This window comes from Cygnus olor, chromosome 1 (genome assembly GCF_009769625.2).
Source record: "Cygnus olor isolate bCygOlo1 chromosome 1, bCygOlo1.pri.v2, whole genome shotgun sequence".
Taxonomy (NCBI): Eukaryota; Metazoa; Chordata; class Aves; order Anseriformes; family Anatidae; genus Cygnus; species Cygnus olor.
Genome location: NC_049169.1, coordinates 152,685,785 through 152,703,294, shown reverse-complemented (window position 1 = coordinate 152,703,294; position 17,510 = coordinate 152,685,785). Strand labels below are relative to the sequence as shown.

The 17,510-nt window shown below is 41.5% G+C and overlaps 1 protein-coding gene across 1 annotated transcript in view; it reads left to right on the top strand.

The window, feature by feature from the left end:
- PCCA (propionyl-CoA carboxylase subunit alpha) overlaps positions 1 to 17,510 on the top strand; it is a 284,588-nt gene that overhangs the window by 8,062 nt on the left and 259,016 nt on the right. Inside the window, 3 exon segments of the mRNA XM_040538044.1 lie at positions 349 to 426; positions 3,551 to 3,598; positions 3,692 to 3,760. Of these exon segments, the coding sequence (XP_040393978.1) occupies positions 349 to 426; positions 3,551 to 3,598; positions 3,692 to 3,760 (195 nt within the window).

Here is a 17,510-nt window from a genome sequence, read left to right as displayed (position 1 = left end):
TAGGTGAGGGTGGGAAGATGCTGTTGCAAAACAGGAGCAGTGTGGCTGTTGAAAGATGAGGAAACCCGAGCCTAGAAAAACCGTCTCTCATCCTTAGATCACTGTCATGATGGGGTTGTGGTGGGGAAGACTGGGAGCCAAACCAGCATCTGAAGTTGTTTTTTGCTGTGTGAGTGCTTGTGGGGGGAGGCAGATCCTTAAAAGACTGTCTGCTTTGTGGGGGAATGCAAGGAGGGGCAGGGAAGAATAAGGAAGAGTTTCCTCAAGATGTCAGTATATGAACTGTTTCTGTCTTTCTGGCATACAGTAGCAGGAGAAGAAATGTTTAACTCCCTCTCTCTTCTGCAGTGTGAAACGCTCTGTTCGAGATGGTACCTTAAAACATCCCATAGGCTGTACTCAGTTACGTATGATCCAAACGAAAAGGTAAGTAGCATGGTGCATGTTTTCCCTCTTTAATGTTTTACTGTATCATTGACGTTTGGCTTTCAAAGCTATCCTGTCCCCTGTGCTGCCGCTGACAACGGCGGTTCTCCCAGTGAAACCCCTGTACTGTCACTGATTTAGTAGCAAGTTGTTCTTCAAATTAAAGTTTCTTGCAGTATGTCTGCTGAGATTGGATACTATGTCAAGTGCATATCTTGGTTGGAGAAGTGACTGTGAGCTTGGGAAGGTTACATACTGGCCTGAAAACGTTATAATTTTGACACAATTATTCGGATGTTTTATGTGGTGTGGGAGGTATAGGCCTGCTGAAACTTTTGCAAGCTAGACTATCTAAAAGCAGTTCTTAAAAAAAAAAAAAAAAAAACCCACGACAAAATACCAAAAAACCTGAGTGCATATATATATATTTATATATGTTTATATAAATGCAGTAGTTGCAGCACGTTTGTTAGATAGTCTGATGCCCCTTGTCCAAATCGAGCTTGTTACTCACGTGCAGGGGTGAGAGCTCCAGAGCTCGGATAAAGATGGCTGTGTAAGGCCTGCAGAGCATGCTAAATCCTCATTTTGGAGGCGGCTGCAGGAACATGGGTTTGCCTGAGTTTTCTGTCAGGCTCGCTGACAGACTTGTGCGGTAGCAATCTCAATTTACAGTTACTAGCCAAGAAAAACTTTTCCTGTGGGAGGTTGTCTTGGCATGGCTTCTAAAGTAACACACTTGGAAAAATAATGTGGCTGAAGGTAGGCTTGTATTGAAGGGCAGGAATGCCAGCGTTTCAGCACACTTAGGCTTGCCCCGTATCTACCAGTGTAGGAGTGATTAACCAGAGTGAAACAGCATTAGAAAACAGAGGGAGAGAAACCAGTGTGTACCTAGAGCCGTGGCTGGCAGGAAAAGTCTCCTAAGAAATGACTCTCGACTTACCAAATGCTTCCTGTATTCTTAGTCTTTGCTTGTTCAAGGTCCTGTTCCTTTTCTAAAGGCATAATTATGTTTAGACAATGTAATCAGGTCTCTGGTTTATTTTAACTACAAGCCATGTCCCTCCAGCCAGTGGCTTCTCCAGGCAGCTCAAGGTCTTCGCTGTCTTCTCCGCTGATTTTGTAACGATCAGACTGCGGTAGCAGGCCTTTGTAAGCTCGTTAGTGGAAATGACATAAAAAAGAGATGCTGTGTGTTACCTGAAAGTAGCATGCGAATTAAATTTCTCTTTTTACTTGCTGGACTTGAGACTTGCTTTTAACAGCAGGAATAGGAGCGCAGTTGTGTCCTGTTAGTATTTAATGTTGCAAAATTGGAGATGTCAAATCTGCATAACAACTTGGTACTGAAAGCCTTGTCTTAAGATGTGACCATGCGTGGTTAATAAAACAACTGTTACACCAAAAAATAAGTTGAAGTATTTGAGTTGTTAAAGTTCTTAGTGCTGTGTTTTGTTTTTTTTTTAATTTCCCTTCAAGGCTCTCTGCCTAAAATGTTTTAGGTTCAGGACCAATTTGTGTGAGCGTGCCGGAAACCTTTCCGTCTTTTCACCAGGTTTTTGGTGCAGGTCCCCAGCTAACGGAGCTCTCCAAACAAATTGCCAGTTCCTGTGGTGTTCTTGCAGTATTTGTACCTCTGATAATTGAGCTTGCTCATCTTCTGATGGGGTGTGGATGAGCGTGTGTGCAAGGTAGTGGTGCATGTTCCTCAGCAGGTCTGGCTGAGCTTGCCATGTAAGCTTGCTGCAGCTTTTCCCTTAAATTCCATAGGCTTGCTTTCTGAATTTCTGAAATGCCTTGGTTTCTGCATGCTGTTACCACGTGGTAGCATTCTTCAACTGACCGCGTGATGCCAGCTCAGCCCTGACTTTGAAGAAGTAAATTTGGTCAAGGGCACGCTGAGTACCTCTGTTTGTTACACCTGTTTGTCGATAGAAATTCCCCTGGTGGTTTTGCAGTTCCTCCCTCCTCTCTTACCTACCCCCTCTGCACTCATTGATGATTGTGGGGGTAACAAACAGTTTCACTGCTGCACTTACAATGTCCCCTCTTACCCCAGACCATATGAAAAGCGTCTGTTTGATGTAGGGGAGGGAGAATACTGTTTGACGCTCAACATGCTTTGTTGGAAGTGCACCTGTATGATTAGCAAGGCCAGTGACGGCAATAACGTGTACTCCCAGCAATGAGGTTTCTATGCTGAGCAGCTCTGCTCCTCCCTCACTTCATTTCTTAATGGAAAGTTTTCATCTAGGATATAAGGCTGACTGGCTTCCACTTATCCCCTTCTTCAGTGCTCCTGTCATGCCTCTAAGGTGTATTTACAGCATGAAGTGCAATCTAGTGCGAAAGGTGACTGAGGATTTCACATGCGTACGAAGCGTGGCTTGCTGTCCTGTTGCAACTTAATGCTGATGATGACAATTCAGGATTTTACCAGGTTCCTCACCTGACTTAGCTCCAGCGAGGGCCAAGGCTGGTACAACTCAGCAAGAGCTGGGAGAACAGTGAGGATAGCTTCCATCAGAGGGAAGGTAACATCAGCAGGGATGGTTGCTCTGGGCCTACCAGAAAATAAATGCAAGCTTTTTAAACATGGTCTTTAGAGTGCTGCTATAACTTCCTAAGGAACACGTGGGGATCTTCATCTGTGTATTTGGGGGAGGAAGAAAAAGCAGAGACCTGGGAATCACGCCTCCTTTGAATATCTTCTGTGTATTCAAAAACCAGCAACTTGGGCACTTCTTGGAGATAAGGTTGTTGCTGTTTCTTTGGCACTGCTTGTGTGTGTCTCTTCCATGGGCTGGTCTCCTGCATCTTCTGTAGAGTCCAGTTTCTGGCCTGTGTGTGGTAGGGAGATCCAGGGAATGCTGGTGTGAACAGTGAATGCCTTTTTGTTCCGAACCTGTGTACACGCTAGGTAGATACAGTATAGCATACGGTTTATGCTGTTATTGTTAAATCAGCAGAAACCTTTAAAACAGGTAAACTCAGCATTACAAGCCTCTGGGTAAACCAGGATTTTAGTGGAAGTGGAGGAGAAAGGAATGTGTGTTTCTGATGGGAGGAAAATTTATGGGGCGTTCATCTCTCAAGGTCCTTATTGTTCTTTTCCCTCCAGACTTTTGAAAAACTCCTTATTGCCAACAGAGGAGAGATTGCATGCCGAGTAAGTACATAACCTTAAGGTTTTTTTTTTTGTAGTTCATTCTTAAACTATTTGTATTTTAAATATTGATAATTGTCCCTTCTTATATGGTAGGTCATCAAAACATGCAAGAAGATGGGGATTAAAACAGTTGCCATACACAGCGATGTTGATGCCAATGCTGTAAGTACTGACTGAATGAAACAGACGGGGTTTCAACAAGACTGGCAGCTGTTATGCAGGCTTGTTGCTTACCATGGTAGGCACGTTTGCAGTTTCCAAGTATCTTTGCATATGCCCTTTTCTTGTCCATGTGCTTAAAAAGAGGGGAGATACCATGGGGGCTGAGTGAGGGGAAAGGGAAGGGAAAGAACTGGACAAGTATTTAGCATTGTTTTTTCTGTGAACTCTCCCATGTTCTGCTCATATAAATAGTATCTTGTTCTTTTGTTCTTTTTCTGGATTAAGCTAGACAGTAACACCTGATAAGTAGCTGCTCTTGTGCAGCAAGCGTAAGAGTGGCAGTGAAACCAACATTTTGTTTTGCTAACAAACACAAAAGACAATGAGAAATGGATCTTGAGAGAGAGAACTTGGTATAAATTGTTCTGTGCCTTGTACGTTCATCTCATTGCTTTCCACTGGCCAGAAGAATGCTCTCACCTACCAGCTGTGCTGGACATGTGTACTGGAGCTGTTCCATTTGACGCTGATATTGAGGTGGCTGGATATTCAGTGGTGTGGCAGGAAGGTGGTAAAATGGCTTTCTGAACAGGGAAGGTACTTGTCTAGCTTCTTGGTTGCTTCTTAGGCTTTGTAGTCTCTTCTCTAGTTTATTTTAGAAGTATTTTAAGTCTGTTGTAGCAAGAACAGAAAGTTAGTACCTTTTGTGCTTTCTCTGAGTGATACAACAGTGAGTATAGGCATACTTGCATATTCTCGTTGACCACAGAGAACATCTTATTATTCTTTGCATGCAGGACTTATACAGGAGAAAGGATTGGGGTGCCTCCACGTTCTAGGATTGTTTATTGAAATCTGGAAGGGAGCTGAAACCCCACGTTATGATTTAATGGAAGAGGTCCCTCAGACAAGTTGACAGGAAAAAATGTGTATTTTATGCTTGTCAGGACTTGGTTTGCTCAGTGCTTGAAAAACTGAAGCATGATTTGTGCAATTTGTGAAAGTCTAGTTAGGAGAACTTCGGTGTTTTCAGAGTTAAGTGAGAGGGGAGAACTGTTGGGAGTTGGACTTTGACACAGCTTTTGTCTGAGTCCTTTTGCAGTTCTATTCCTATATCACCTGCTCAGTTCAAATAAGTAGGCTGCAGGTAGAATAAGGGACTGAAACTAAACTTTTCTCGGATGAGTCATATGCTCTACTACTGGATTTCTATGCCAAGTAATTATTTTTTGAGGTGCATGAGGAATATACTTGGTCCGGATTTTAACTGGTATCTGCAACTGGGAGTATAGTAGCTTGTGGATGCTCAATGGACTGTGAAATGATTCCCTAATAGATGGGTGTCAGGCATTATGATAAATCATAATTCTTCTGGAAGCCAAGGGTTAAGTGGATATGAATGCAAACTACTCGGTATGATCTATGGTCCCTCTAGTAAAACAGAAGCATGCTAATGGGTGCTTGTATTCCATCTTACATTTATGTTATCTGCTGTTAGGATAAATGGATCTGCTGTTTAGCAGCACTGCATAGCCTTGTTCACTGGCATGAATTCTGAAAATAGACTAAAAACCTGTGTAAAAAGAGAGCGTGTTCTTTCACCAATCAGTAATAGACTCGGAAAATGAATTGGTCCCTCCAGTGTGTCTGGATGGCTTTATATTTATTGTATGGACACTGCTATGAACTGGAGAATATGGAAAGTCTGAAAGTAATAAGTAAAAATTGAGATTGAAGAGTATAATGAGGGAATAAGAATGACAGGGAAAAGTACAGCTCCTGACCTTAGGGAAGGGAGTACAAATAGTGTGTTACAAAGAGAATTGAAAATATAATAGCTGTTCTGCTTCAATCTACAGTGCCGTCTTAGCTTTAAAAAGTGTATAGGGTCTCTAATTCCTAATAGTTCATAAGAAAAAGTAAATTCAAGCTGGTATCTCAGAAATGCAATAATGTATTCAGAACAGTTCATAAGGATAACGTGTTCAACGCTGACATTTTGAGCTGACGGACAAAGACGAGGCTCTAACAAGTTCCACAAGGGTGAAATAGTGCCTGCTTAGCTGCGTTGAATCCTTACTTAGACCAACAAATCTAGCTGTGTGCATTGAAGAAGCTTGCAGTATTTAAAAGAAAGTGAGGGACATTTTCAATCACACAAAGTGTTTTAAACGCATGGTAGTTATACAGATGTTACTTAGACTTAATACAATCGCATCAAAAAAAATGTGCTTATGTCTACCGTACATCCTCTAATCACTTCCTTGGATGCTTGCACTGGGAAATAGTTTAACTAATGTCATCTATCTTAATGACTTGGAAATTTCCAGTTGTTCATTGTTGTGTGAATGACCTGGCCACTGCGGTGATGTGTGTGGCTGCCAGTTTGGATGATCTGGATAGATGAGTCCAGAGGCCAATTTCTTTGACTGTGTCACTTGTCATAAAGTAGTGACAAAAATGTTTTGTCCCATGTTGTTTATTTTTGTTCAGGTTGCATTGACAGCTACCTTCTTGGTCATACCAGTGGTAGCAAGATGTCAAACACTGAAATCAGAGTTGGGAGCCGATGATATCCTGCCAAATGAACCTCTCCCCATGTAGCTAGGAGAAACCCACTTGCTTACTGGTGGGATTCTCTAAAAGATGTGACTCTCCTCTTGATGCTTGACTTCTCCTCTTGTGCTTGACAGGATTAAGCCATGCTTCCCTCACTCTTCCAAGACCTGTATTGCAAAGGCAATGAATGCCATAGGCAACTACCATGATGATGATGATGATAGTCACTGAACCAAAGGCAGGCGTAAATTTAAAGGAATAAATTTAAAGGTTGAACTACCTGCCCGTCCCAAAGCTATTTGTCTTTAAGAGGGATAGTGGGACGTGTTTTTAAGTGATGACGGGAGTACATTGGGTCTGTTTACAAAAATGTTTTTAAATAAAATGTTTAAAAACAGCATGAATTGAAGCAAACTTTCTGTTTAGAACTTAGAGCAACCTTTGAGATGAGGCAATAGTCTCTTAAAACCTTAGCTGTGTAGCTTCTTACTAAAACATGGGTAGTCTGATGCTCTTGGTACCAATTCATTTGTACAAGTAACTTTAAAAGGAAGGTAAGCCAGTCAGTCTCTTACATCTCTCTGGCTTTCCCTTTTGTCCCACTTGTTGAAAACAGAACTGAAACTGAAGCAGGGCTGCTTTAGTGTGCATATCTAAGGGGGGAAAAAAACCAAAACCATAAATTATCTAGCAATTCAGGCTCCTCAGTAAAAGCTTCTAGTTCATTCCCCATCTAGTGTTGTATGCCTAAATGACCCTAGCAGGCATTTTCAATGGTGTTTGTGTAGGAGTGATATATATAGTCTTAAAAGTGTTGATCTTTACTCAAAAGATATTTTAAGGCTCACTAGTGAATAATCTTATCTTAAAGCTTTACTCTGATAGACTTATTTGAATTTTTCTGTTGAATATTCTCTTTTTTTTAATGTTAAAACTGTCTGAGATCTTTATGGAGTTTAGTGTTGAATGGAAGTGGTAGGAATAGCTGAAATACATATAGACCTTCAGTGAAACTACTTGCTTTTTTGTTTTCTTCAGATTTGGTTTCTGCGGAACACAATGGCAAAAGTTTTGAGTATTCTGTTAGCAATATTCATTTTGACATGGTGATTTTTTCATATTAATGAAAGGTAACTAGACTATAACAGTACAAAAGAGGTAACTTATGAGCAGGAAGCAGTAGAAAGGACTGGTTTAAATTGGGAACGTAGTAAAAATTGAACAGTCTCCTGAGAGCCAAACAATATTTATGTGAAGAAGGGTAAAGTAAAGCATAAAATACTGTTTGGTGAACTTTATCTAAAAAAAGAAAAATGGCCAAAGATCTGAAGGATTTCTGTAGGTTAAAAACATAAATTGTTATGGTGATAGGAAGGCGACATTAGCAAAGCTTTAAGCTTTAAGGAGGTAGGTGACTTCAGGAGCTTTTGGGTGCTTGTGCATTAATGCAAAGTTGTAGGTAAATGGCATTAAATGGGATTGCTTTACATTTATATTGCCCAGGGGGTGTGAATGGGCAAAAAGATCATGCCCACTGTTATTTATATTGTGGAAAAGGAGTTGTGCTTTAACAACTGTTCAGAAATAAAATCAGTGTGGTGGTGGGGGAAAAGCAGTCTGGCAAAAAGGCTACTGTGAGACGCACAGAGAACACACTTTGTCAAGAGGTACTGCGTATATTCGGAGAAGTAGGTCATAATTGATGCTTTTTAATATCTTGAAAGTATTAGTTAATATATTTTATTGTATCTGTTCTTTCCTGCGCTTCCCCAAAATAAGTTGATGTAAACTGTACAAAATGCTGCTTCTCCTTCAGAGTTCAACTAGTAAAACACTAATTCTTTATACTTGGATAGGTATAGTGGGGAAGAACCAATAGGACTTGAAAAATATAATTCAAACATCCGGTGAAACTATTTTTGGGGTGAGAAAACGAGCAAAGAATTTTCAGTCAAAAAAGAATAATCATATGTATCTTTTTCCCCCTGAACTGATTGGAATAGAGGGTTAAGATGAAAGAGCTTCCTCAACCATAAATGTAACACTGATGGTGCAAACATTGTCAAGGAAAGCTAGAGGACTATTGTAGTGCCTAATGTAATCAGCTAAAAGTATGATAAATGAAGAACAGGCTTTCACTAATTGGATCTGAACAAAAGAAGGTATAGCATAAAGCAGTGAATGAGATATAATTTTATTTGGCATTTTTTAACACAGCAGGGATTCTATAGCCATACAAAGCAATGAACTATAAATGACTGAAAAAATCCCATGGGAAAGTAATGTAAACTACTCAAACTTCATGGAGTACTGAACAACTAGTTTTACCTCTAGCACAGTTTTTCTATCACTCACTTAAGGCTTCAGGTGTTATTCTATTAAAAGCCCTTAAGCAAAGATATCTCCAAATTTTTGTAGCTTTTGCAAATCGTCTTGTTCTGCTGGAAAAGATAAACCCCAAAACGATGCAAGTGCTTTTAGTGATGTAAAATTAATTGCACATAATTCATCTGTTCTCTAGCAACCTTTTTCTCCGAAGGAAAACAAAACAATCAAACTATTATAGATCTTCAATTTCTAGGTCCTAACTTTTATCTTTTTTCCAAGCTTGAAATCTGAGGTAGTATTTCAGAAGAAAGTGGGGGGAGGAAACTTTTTTTTAAAGGAAACTGTGAAGCTGATTAAGTTTGTAAGCTGCTATAGCAAGTCTGTATTGAGGAGAATGAATTTGGATGAACAAGTTGAGCTGTTGGCTGAAACAATAAAAGCATAACTTCGAAGATTTTTTCCTACAGCTTAACGGAATGCTGTATGTTCCTTTTGTTCTCAAGAAACCCGCTTGGTAGAAATAAATATTTTGGAGGGACTTGGCAGTTTGTATTAATTTAGAAAGAAAAACAACCAAATGCCATAATTGTATTGAAAGATGGAAGCTTATCCAAAACTGTGAGTTAGTTATAAGTAAAGAAAACTCATCAGAGGGTTTTATAGGTTAGACAAACCCTCACTTACTATTTGTTTTGCTGTTTACTTTTTTAAATATGCAAAACTTTAACCTGTCATCTGCTCCAAAACTAGAGATTTAAGCATTTTGACAGCTCATTGCCTCCCAATGGCACTTGGAGTCTGTGCTCAGATAACCTGAGGAGAGATCTAGTTCAAGTACCTATAGGAAAAGGAAATGCTAATATTTTAATGCCTCGTTTAAATACATGTTTCCCAGACTAGTGTCTGAAGTTCAGAGAAAGAGATTCTTTGCCTCCACATGCTATGCCTGGAGCAATTCACTTTTAGTAAGCGGTGGTGTTTCTAAAGAGTACAGAATATGATTTTGCGAAGGAGAAACATCAGGGTGAGGTTTGCAGTTGCTGTTCTGCTCTTCCTTCAATATTTAAGTACCTGGCTTTTGCACATGTCCCTGTATTACAGCTAGGGCCATGCCTAATAAATGCAATTGTCTTTTCTTTTAAAGACAAGCCAGTATGTTGCTTGTTTCTCCACAAGAGATGTTGGAGGTGATGTCACTTTTTCTGTCCCTTTACCTTATTGAGTGAACAACAAAGGCTTGAGTAAAGTACGAGATGTCCGTGGTGATCTTCCTGTGAAGACTCCAGTACCTCTGTGGAAGGAGTGTGCTGCTGTTCAAAATTGTATCTTGCCTGCCAAGCACAGTCTGCTTTTTCTTTTGGAACCATACTGTAGCTTCTAGGCTGAGTGGCTGGGTGGAGGGTGCTGTTGGTGAGGAAATACTCATTTTTGTTGGCTGTGAGGAGCAATGCGTTGATTTTAAAAGTTGGGGGTGGCTCATCAGAGCACTACGGCCCTTAAGTTTCATCCTGTTCTCCAAATACTTGCTATGTGTTTTATTCAGAGATAGGATGACAAGAAATGCATCATATATGACCTTTGGAATAGGGACAAACACTCAAACTCCTTTTGTGTAGCTTGGCTAAGCTGGAGTGTTATTTGTGTTAGATTTTGGATGAAGGTGTTGCACTGGGCAAGAGAAGAAGGCTGCAGAGCAGAAGGCTTTAAGCATCATGCTGCCTGCCTTTTGGGGACACTTTCCCTGAAGGTGGGAAGTGTGCTTTGGAAGGAAGGAGTTGAGCCCAAGTCTTTTGACCTTTGTGAGGAGAGTTTTTTTTTTTTTTTTTAGGTACCAAGCTGATTTATTTGAAAGATCAATGCACAGATTAAATTTAACTTCTTAGCATAAAGCTTATTTGGGGGAGGTGGTTGTCGGAAGGTGTACTGAATTGTCCGTGGGGTAGGGAAATGCCAGAGCTTGTTCAGAAGTTTGTTATGACTTCAATGTCCAGGTGGTTGCTGCTGTAGAGAGTGACTCTGTGGTTCTGTGGGTGCTGACAGCTGCCCACGCTAGTAGGAATTGTGGAGGAACAGGACTGGGGCTGTAGGGTGCGGTGATTCACGCTGAAGACACGGTGTCCTTGCTGTCTGCCTTTTATCCCTTTGGGTTGGTTTTAGTGTGGTACTGTGGACTCGGTGCCCGTTAGCGGTGGCTTGATGTGCTTGCTGGGCTGTGTCTTTTGGTTGAGCTTTGCCTGGGAGATAGCCAGCTCGTGTGCCTTGAGGCACCTGTGTGGTGAAGAAGAATGTGTTTTAAGTGAGGGTGGCCGAGAGATTAACTTAAATGCACGCATGATTTGGACTTAAATGCTAATGTGCACTTGCCTGAAGTTGCTGTAATTGCTAGCTTGCATGGTTGTGCCCTTCTGGGCACTTTCCTGACCTTGTGCTGAGCTGTTCTAGTGCTCTGAACACACCAGACACCTTATTTGTCAAGTTAGTTAATGTTTTTTCTACTGATTTGGTATGCTAAAATATTTCAGTGGAATGCCTGATGGATGCTGGAGCCGTTTATGGAGGGAAGAGGAGTTAGGTCAGCCATCAGTTAAACTGACTGGTGCTGGCTGCAGGGCTGCGGCCTGTGTGGGGAGGTGCACAGGCACCTCAGTGCTCATCCTCGCAGTCCTGGCAAACAGGCTGAGCAGGGCTGAAGTCGCTAGGCTTCCTCACTTCTGAGGACTTCTGGCTTTTTTCTTGGGCGGCGAGGAGAGAGGAGGCAGCTCCTTCCTCTATGCTGAGGATTGCTCCAAGATGCTTCTTGAAATACTGGCACTGGCAGCTCCGGTTCAGTGGCTCCTGCTGCCATACCGGCTCGAACCTACTGCACTTACTACAATGAACTTCTCCCAAAAGTCAATAGGCTATTTACCTGATCCTTTTCTTTCCAGAAGTGGTGGCGGCATCTTTTGTGCATTATTTTGAGGCTCTTTGAGTGTCCTGGCTCTTTCCTGAATTCATCCTTCACCCAGGTGTTCAGTAGCAACCCTTTTTTCGTGCAGATTCACTTGTCTTGCTCCTGTGGTTTGTGTGTCCCAGCTGTGCTATTTGCTGTCTGCTGTGGCTGTGGGCATTCGGGTATGATCTCTTTTCAGGCTGTATTCACGAGCAGTGCTGTTTGGTAATCTTATCTCATTTCTTATCTGTGTGGGTGTAAGCACTGGTTAGCAGGCTTTGGGCTGAATTTCCCTATGCTATCAGGACTCGCAGGCAAAGATGGACCTGAGGCAGAATTTTTAAGTAATGTTCACAAATGCGTGGGGAATGGCTTTTGCAGCTGCTTTCAGACTGCGGTGTCTACAAAGAGTAATTCTCTCCCATTCTTACATTCCTGTCCCCTGTGTACCTTATACTTCTGTTGGCACCGCTGTATGTGCAGCCTTTTGGTAATTGGATCCAGGCTGCTTATCGGTCTGAAAAGAGTGTGAGGAAAAGAAAGAAATGGGCATCAGTAAACTCGTGACTCGCTGCAGGACTTCATGAGGGCTACAGCTAATGCTGTCAGGACACAGGGTTGGGACCAGGAGAAAGGAGACTACCAGATTATCCTTTTGAGAGGAAGTATGGATTTAGTGTCTTAAGGTAAGCGTGTCCTTGATATCCATTTCCTTCCCTTCTCCCTCTTCCCTGTATACCCTAATGTTGGGATATGTGGTGGAATTATGTGAAGAACCGGATCGGGAAGCAGAGACATCTTTGAAGATCCTTGTAAGGAGGGTTGTGTTTAAAGCCAAATACATCTAATTGTTAGCTGTACGCCTCAACAAATAGCTGCAGGATGTTGTGGGATATGTGGCTGACAGGCTTTGGTTCCATGGGTGTGATCCTGGTATTTTTTTTTCCTAAGGAGGAATGTCAAAATAGAAACTAAATTCCATATGAAGTATATGAAAGATGGAAAAGCTCAAGATTGGAGACCTTAAAAAAAGTGAAGGTGTAGCAGGGAGAGTGGGGGCGGTACAGTTGGTGGGGGATCAGGTATGGGTACAGATGAATACATCACTGTTTAATGAGTGTTGTGGTTTTTGGTTGTACTTTATTCCTTGTTTTTAAAATCTTTTTTTTTGCTTGCTTGCAATAAGATAGCACTAATTTAAAAGTAAAAGTTTGAGATGTTCTTTCTCTTAACTATTATTACTGCTAAATTGTCTGTAAGTAGCAACTAACATCCTTTGGTAATTGTTTCAAACAGATATGGTGATGATTGCTTCTTTTAAAAGAAACTTTGCTCTGTCCCTTGAAATCCTCTAGTATGGGAGGGAGGTTGGAGGAGGAGTAGAATTATTATCTAAAGGTTATATCTGCAACAAGTGGTCACTGGGAATGAGTGTGGCAAAATCTGTTAAGTTCTCTTTCTTAGAATGAGTGAACTTCTCAAAATTGAACTTGGAGAGGATAGGTCTGTGCTAAGCAATTAAACATAGACCTAAATCAGCTTTAGCTCAGTGTTTGTCTTGTAGTGTCTGGCTAAAGCTTAGTCTTTTAGGTCAGTATGGTCAGCCTTGAAGCCTGTTTTCAGATTTTCATTGGAAATCAATACGGCAATTCTTCTCAACCATAGTGTCAATAATTAGTGTTTGAAATTGCTTCCAGAAAGGAGTTTTCTGAAACAGCTTATAGTTGTTTTTTTTTGTGTGTTATTGTTTTAATTAAAAAACACAAACAAAGCCCCAAACCACACACTCATTCATGTGTCCTATTTAATATGGGGGAAAAGGTAGTCTGTGTGAGTAGCTGGTGTAAAATAGTAGGTGTACTTAGTGGTGACTTGGATTTGATAGAGATGTGTTTTATTTAAATGCAGTACCTTTTTCTAGTTTCTGTCTTGCTGTGCTAGTCGGACAGTGCTCTGAGTTCATAAACATTAATTCAATGCATGGTATTGCATGAATTCTTGCAGGTTCTTAGTAGCTAGTGTTTAATACTGGCTCACCTGTTGACTTGCAAAGTACAGGCCTTGTAAGGTAGGATGTTGGCAGTCGTTGAAGTGAAACCTGCTGTAATGTTGGCTCTTGACAAAGTTGTGGCACAGTTTGCTTGTGACAGCATGTCATCTCCCACGTCTGCTCTCTGTAGTAATGGCACATCACTTTCCAGGAATCGTGTCTTTAAGATTGACCTTTGATCGTTTTGTTCTCATCCATTTTATTCCATACGCTGCTTCCTGAGGCGCTAAGATCGAACCTGAGAAGCAACAACAGCTTCAGTGTGGTACTGATGGTACCCGCTGGGGGCAGTGGATGATAGTGCTTTGGAAGGAGGGAGTGGGAAGGGAGGACAGCACGGTTCTTCACATCCTTTCTTCCACGCGAATAATCTGAGTTGCCTGACTGAAGTTGATACGCACTCTTCCTTTTTGATCTTTAAGGATTGTTTTTTCTTCCACTGTAATATAGAAATCCCAGTCTGCAAGTAATGCTTATCCTAGAAGATCTGTTATGAAATCATGGATTTATTTTGTATCCCTTTCCCATTGCATTTTCTTTGTAATATAAGATTGCACAGAGCCGTGGCCCCCTTATTACAGCCATCAGTGCAGTGAACACACGTTGAGCTTGGGTCCCACAATAATGCAACGGTTTGGGAATGGCTCCCTGCAGGAGAGGAATGTGAATGGAAGCTGAGGCAACTGGGTTGGATTGCATGCAGATAAGATCCCAGTTAGCGTGTGGGATATCGGCACGGGGCCAGCGGTTGCAGTTGGTTTGTGATGTTGCATTAAGAACAGGTGTGACCGAGTCATCTTCCAGCCCACGTTGGTTGGCACTTCTGACAGCCTCTCATCTTAGTGTGTTACAGCCCCTTGCTTAAGGATCAGGTGACCTGCCTTACTGTGGGTTTTGCAGTGATATTCTTTACCTACCTTGGCAGTGGTTGTCTCCTGAGAATTACTTTAAAAAAAAGATACTCTGAGACGGTGTATTACTTTTCCAGATATATGAAACTGAGTGGTTGGCATTTGGTCTACTGATTTGCAGTGTTTTATGATGTTGAATAGTAGAGATTGTGAAGGATGTTGTTAAACAGCTTGTATTAAGGTCTGATTATGAGAATGTCTAAGGGCTACTGAACGAAAATCTGTATGTCTCAGTATTGACTTAAATAAAATGTTCAATTATTTAACAATGCAGGTGCATCTCAGACTGTCATTTCTTTTAGGAGTTAACTTCCTCCACTGATTTAAAATGCTAGTGGAATATCAAAGGTAACTTGAATAAAGCTTTTATTTCTAGACTTTTAGAGAGCACAGTCTCTATCCTCTTATGGGATGCTTTGTCTCATAACTGATATGGATATATAAATGTCTGTGGGTAACGGATCCTGTTTCTTGTGTATGTGTGCTTATAGGGGAGCACGTGTGCATGGTGAAGGTGCTAGTTTGGTGAATAAAAGAGAGCTTTCCTAAGCTGCAGCCAGACCTTGGTGGGGGGCCTTGTATTAAACTGGAACTGTATACGTTCAGCTAGAAGTCTGAGCAGCCTAGAACTTTTGTTTCCTTTCTTTTAACAGAACTTCAAATTGATGCTTGTCCATTCTTAGGCGTTATCATCACTACCTTCCTAAAGGATACCTGTTTTATTGGTTACGTATTAGGAACTGGTTATGATAGTCCCTGCAGAAGTTGTCCTATGGCTTTATTGTTTCTTTATTAAGGCCTATTGTAAGTGTAAAAGAAAAGCAGCTTTGAGCAAATGAACTTGTGTTAATCATTAATTTGTGACTGCTGGCAAGATTAATATTTAGAAGTACGCGGAAGGAGTAAGGATGCAGTCATCCATGCCTTGGGCTGCAGCAAATGCCTGGCACTGCTCCCTGAGGCTAGGCCTACAGGCAGGGGAGTGGGGTCCTCACAAGTGGGAGGCATGTTGTGGTTGAGGTGCTGGCTTGCAGGTGAAGGCAGCTGCAAGGAGGAGATGAGCTGACTGCAGGATCGCAGAGGACAAACACTGGCAGGTTCTTTTGCAGAGAACCTGGGGAGCTTTGTAAGAGGCTGTACTGGAGTAGCTGGAGGACAGAGACTCAACAGGGGGAAGGCTGCAACTTCTGTCAACAGGCCATGTTGTAGTTGTCTGCCAAAAACATGATCAAGAATAGGAAGCAGATTAAAGTTGTTTAAGAAAACTGAAGGAGGCCTCACGATTTCAGACCCTAATGCTAATGCGGGGTTTTAACCATCCTGATAACTGCTGGAAATGTGGAGTGAAAACACTTCCAGGAGCCTTCTGGAATGTGTGGTGGGTGATTTCTTGACATAGATGATTGACGGGTTAACTAGAGGAAACGCTGTGCTGGACATCTTCGGAAGAAGGAAGAGCTGATCAGGGCTACGAAGCTTGATGACGACTTTCGGAAGAAGCAAAAGTTAGGTTCTCAAGACAAGTGAGGCAAATAGCAGAACTATAAGCCTGGACTTAAGGAGAACCAGCTTTGGCTTGAGCAATGATTTGATTGGCAGGATCCCATGGGAGACTTCTTTTGGAGAGCAAAGCAGCCCAGGAGAACTGGTTGATATTCAAGGAAAACCTCCAAGCACAGAAGCTGTGTCTATACTGGATGGTGTGAAAGGGCAACAAGAAATTTCTGTGTATTGGTAGCAAAAGGAAGGAAGAAGAAAATGTTGGTTCATTGGGCATGGTACCTAATAATGACAGAGGATATAGAAGAGAACAGGAGAATCAGTGCCACCTTTGCTTTGGTCTTTACTGGGAAAGTAAAGGCCTCCCAAGTCCCTGAACCTAGCTGTAGTACCAAGTGAAATGTAGTCTTGCTCGTAGCTGGGAAAGATCAGGTAGGTATCACACAAAGTCTGTGGACCTGGATGGGATGCGATACATGCGGTGGAGTTGAGAGAATGAGCTGATTTCTTTGGGAGACTGCTGTCTTTTATTTTGGAAATGACACGGTGTTGTGGGAGGTTCCTGATGACTGGGAAGAGATAGTTGAACCCACCTCCAAGTCCAGAGAACTACAGGAAAGTTACTGGAGGAAAAAAGAACAGAGTGGTGTGAGTTTTTGGAAGACATGTCCTATCATGTGACGGATGAGAATATGGCTGAGAGCAGTCAGCATGGATTCATCAGGGCAAATCATGCCTGGCTCATCTGGTAGTCATAACTGATGTAATCAGATCCATGGATGAAAGAGCAGTGGATATCATTTACCTTGTCTTCACTAGCACTGGTACCCTGTAGTATCTTGGTAGCTGAATTTGAGGTATAGTCAACCTAGCCAAACTTAAAAAGTGAGTGGAAGAATTGGACCAAATCTCTAGAGATCCCTTCCAACCTCAATTACTTGTCTGTTCAGTGTGTTTTTTTTTGATGGCACAGGGTCAGGGTGAGAACCATTATTTTATGCAAGTAAAAGCAAAACATTCAATAGGTAGTTGATTCATAAATTGTTTTGGTGTCACATGCACTTAGCTGATAGTCCTTAGCTACACAAAGTGAAAGAAAGCAGTCATCTTTTTTCAACATTTATGATGTCATATTTGCCAAGAAAACAAATGCCTCTTCATAGATAATCTGAATGCTTATGGAAATATGGCCTACCTGGGTGATTTCTTAAAGTTATCTGTCACCCATAGCTGAATCATCAGTCTCAGGTTTGGGGAAGTGTTTTTTCAGTTACGATTTTTCTTGGGATATACAGAGCTTAAAATGCTGATTTGAGTCTAAGTATGTAGAAAGATGATAATGACAGTACACATAAGCCTCCAGTTCTTTCCCTTAATTTTAATAAGAGTATAAAACTTGCGGGGGAAGCCCAGAAACTGAGATAATAGCTATTGCTTATGACCCTTTCCTGCATAATTTTGCTGAGCTTG